At 38.0% G+C, this 3,690-nt stretch overlaps 1 protein-coding gene across 1 annotated transcript in view; it reads right to left on the bottom strand.

Annotated features, from left to right (window-relative positions):
• Positions 1-978: 978 nt before the first annotated feature.
• The window catches only part of MPP4 (membrane protein, palmitoylated 4 (MAGUK p55 subfamily member 4)), a gene marked incomplete at its 3' end in the record, with an annotated part of 18,700 nt that continues 15,988 nt past the window's right edge, over positions 979-3,690 (bottom strand). Inside the window, exons 17-20 of the mRNA XM_010136350.1 lie at positions 3,198-3,278; positions 2,159-2,252; positions 1,213-1,321; positions 979-1,093 (exon numbers count right to left, since the gene is read on the bottom strand). Of these exons, the coding sequence (XP_010134652.1) occupies positions 979-1,093; positions 1,213-1,321; positions 2,159-2,252; positions 3,198-3,278 (399 nt within the window). The remainder of the gene's footprint in view (positions 1,094-1,212; positions 1,322-2,158; positions 2,253-3,197; positions 3,279-3,690) is intronic.

Here is a 3,690-nt window from a genome sequence, read left to right as displayed (position 1 = left end):
GGGGGGGAAGCACAGCATCTAAAGTTGTCCAAGCCACCAGATTTAAAATGCAAGTATGCAACTTGGCAGTAATTCTCCACAGTACAGTAATACCCCACAGGGTCATGTAACTTCTATTTTAAATTCTTAGCTTCTATTTTAAACAGCCCATACCACTGCTAACCTAAGGCTCTGACACACTGACTCTGCGTGATTAGAGGGAAGTCTCTAAAAGTTACTGAGTTATGGTGTCTCTCTTTACAGTTACAAGAGATGCTGAAACCCAATAGCCTAAACAGCTCTTAAGTACTAAATAGGCAAGTAATTCAGAGACATGTAGTAAGATTTTGCTGGACACATCTTTAAGTCTTTTAGGTATTTACAAACCCAGGCCTTTATTAGCCTTATCTTCATCAGCAAATTCAATGCAAAGATAGCAGAAAAAAGTGAATAGAGTCTAAGTGAAAAGATTAGCATGGTAAGTAATTCTCAAAGCGTTAGAGATAGTAAAGTAATTAAGAAAAAAAATGCAGAAGAATGCAAAGATTGCATTCCCAGTTCTTTTGCAATGCCCATCATAGAAACATCTGGTAATCGCCCTAGTATTTGAAGCACCTCTTACCAGTGACTGCTAGGGCATATGCGCAAGCTGCCCTTTCTCGTACAGTAAACATTTACAAACTGTGGTCCCTAGATGAGCGGTGGTCTACATAGCAAGCACTCACTGGATGTTCTTGTAGAGCTGTTTGGTCATGTTGTCAGCAGCTTACTCCCAACTTTTAAGTTACTTCTGAAGAGTAATAAATGCATGATATGCTTTTCCTCAATTATTCTAATAGTTGCTGCTTTTACCAAAGGGTGTTCAGAGATTGCTAACAGAATAACAAAACTCTCAGCTAGAAGGACTTGGATGAGGATGAAATCCCATGCAAAGTCTCCACACAAAAGAATAATCCTTGCTTTAAGCAAGTATGAAAATTTGTTTCTGTACCATCTCACCTGATAATACAGCTGCTGACATGAGACCAAAAGAACTATACTGACCCGGGCATACCTGTCCCCGTAGTATTCCCCACCATGCAAAGAATAATCTATTATTAATAAGCACCACGAGCTAAAGTGAAAAACAAGATAAAGCAACTAACATTGTTCCAGTAGCTCAAGAATGTAAAGAAAAATATTTTTGCTTCCAAGAGGTACAAACTCTAGATTACCTGCCCCTGGTCAACTTACCTGTGGTTCTAAATCTATTACACAGATCTTCCCTTCATCGAGGACCGATCGCACTGCATCAATACTGGTACCATACAGGTACCCTTTGTATTCGCCATATTCCAGCATTCTGCAACAGTGGTGAGGAAGAAGGAAAATGAAAGAGCACTTGAGTCTCAGAAAGGTTCCATTTAAGGGTGAACTCTTCAAATGTAATCCAGTGATCAAGACTGAATGACCACAAAACGTAGTGAACACTGGTGAACAACCACCACTTTTGCTTTTCTGTGCTGGACTGGGCACAAAATCAGAACCATTACAGTTCGATATCTTCAAAGCATACATTTTTTTCTCAACATCCTGTTACAAATTATGTGTTTAGAGGTTATGATTCTAATGATAAAAAGCTTGTCATTTATATAGTACAAATAATGTCATAAATCAGAAGACCTCAAAGCACTTGGCAGAGCTCAAGGAATGTAGCTTCTGGTGCTGAGCTGGCCTGTCTTGGAAGAATTATTGATGCATAAAAAGGAACAGCTGCTTTTGAAAGTTTAGCCCTTACAGTTTGGCTGCTTACGCAGAGATGTCATCACTGCAGAGATTCTGTAATGGAGCTGTAGATCAGGAAGAGGCCTTACTCACTGCTCAATTTAAGAAAGCAGTCTGGGTTCCCAGAGAGTTAAACTCATAACTTACAAGCACATCAAATGAGCTCAGGACTGGAGAACCCACTTTCTTTTAGAAGGATTCTGAGATTAATTATAGATTTGCAAATTGTTATTTGCAGCTGCACAAACAGTTTTTAAAGCAACGGGCTCAAGTAGTTTGACCCAAATTTACATCAAACATAACAGTAAGTATGAGTGGAGAAGTTTGGCCTTGGGACCTAACTACAAAACTGTCTTTTTTCTTGGATCATGTAACATTTTAAGAACCAGAAGCATAATTTTTCTCTCCTACTTACCTGTGGCTATACACCATGTTTTCAAAAGTTTCCTTTGATACATAGTGATATTCACGACCATTCATTTCATAACTCTTCTGAACACGAGTGGTGTCTGAAAGGAGATATACACATCAAAAAAAGAAAATTGCAAGTAAATTCTTGTAATTTTATAAATGAAAATGAGACAACCTCCATGATGGACTATAAATTACTATTTTCGTAAGTAATAAAATAAGCTGTTTCCATTAGTTAATCTGAAGCAAAAAGCCCTCTTTACTGGTTGCCCAGTGGCAAGTCCTTGAAAATTAGCAAAACTGTATTTCTTGGAATGGAAGGAGAGTGGTTTATTCCAAATGTCTGTGACTCAGACCAATCAGGAACTGCTTTGGAACTGGCTGCACAACTGTTTTTACTCCTCTGAGGTAAAATTGATTAAAGTTCATTAGGAAGCATCCCACAAGCTTTCCAGCACTCATACCTTCCCCATATCTGAGATCTTAAGCACAAAAGATGTCCTGAATTTTCAACCAGCTTCAGATTTGTATGTTTCCTGTTTGATTATCCACAAGAAACAAATATGCACAGGTAGAAACAACTTCAGTTATTACGTCAGAAATTAAGCCGTGTAAGTCTCATCTGAGACTAGAAGGCTAATAAGAAAAGCTGCAAAGCCTATTAAGCACCAACTTCTGTTGCCTTCATTCCATATCTGATCACTTAAAACACTATGAACTTACAATATCCCCAAGAAACATTCTTATTTTTAAATCTAGGAAAAGCAAACATCAAGATTAAACAAAACCATGCAAATAATCTACTGCTACATAAAGCTTTAAGGGTTTCAGGAGGTGTTACTTGAAAATAACTTCGGCTGATTTGCCAAAATAAGGAGAAAGATAGTATTTTAAACTAACTCTTATAAAACTGCCCTGGTTTGCAGTAGAGCTAAAAAGCAAGCTGCACAGCAGAGTATATGAACACACAAAGGTAAGAGGGAGGTACTTTGTATTTTCTAATCGTGTTTGAAGGAGGTAGTGGGAGAAAGAAGATTACATACGAGGTATGGCACTTTGAAACTCTCGTGGGTTACTTGCAATAAGCCTTCGCCTCAGTTCGTTCACACCAACTCCTGCAGGACCTGAAAAGTTGGAAAAGCAACTAATATTACTGTCAGAGACACTTTTTGCATGCACATCCCCCATTTTCTAACACATTGCACACACAAAAATGAAGTGTAAATAAGCTCCCAAAAAATGTACCAGAAGTGACTGAAGCATCTTGATTATTCAGGGTACAAATCACTTCCCAGCAATACAGTTTTACTTGGGAGGCAACTTGGTGATACCATTTTAAAAGAAAATATTATTATCAAATACTTCCAGACTTAGAAAGGAGAATGGATTTGTCTTTATCCAGTGTGCTTTATCAGAATCATGGGACACTGCAGAACAACAGCTTTCTTTCAGTCTCTACCATTAAAGACTACTCGAAAGCCTGCATCCCACTTAATATAGCAAGCATTATTAAAGGCATCTTCTTAACTTTCCCTA

Source organism: Buceros rhinoceros, unplaced genomic scaffold (assembly GCF_000710305.1).
Source record: "Buceros rhinoceros silvestris isolate BGI_N320 unplaced genomic scaffold, ASM71030v1 scaffold12165, whole genome shotgun sequence".
Taxonomy (NCBI): Eukaryota; Metazoa; Chordata; class Aves; order Bucerotiformes; family Bucerotidae; genus Buceros; species Buceros rhinoceros.
The sequence above is the reverse complement of the archived record's forward strand: the minus strand, read 5'-3'. Positions and strand labels throughout refer to the sequence as shown.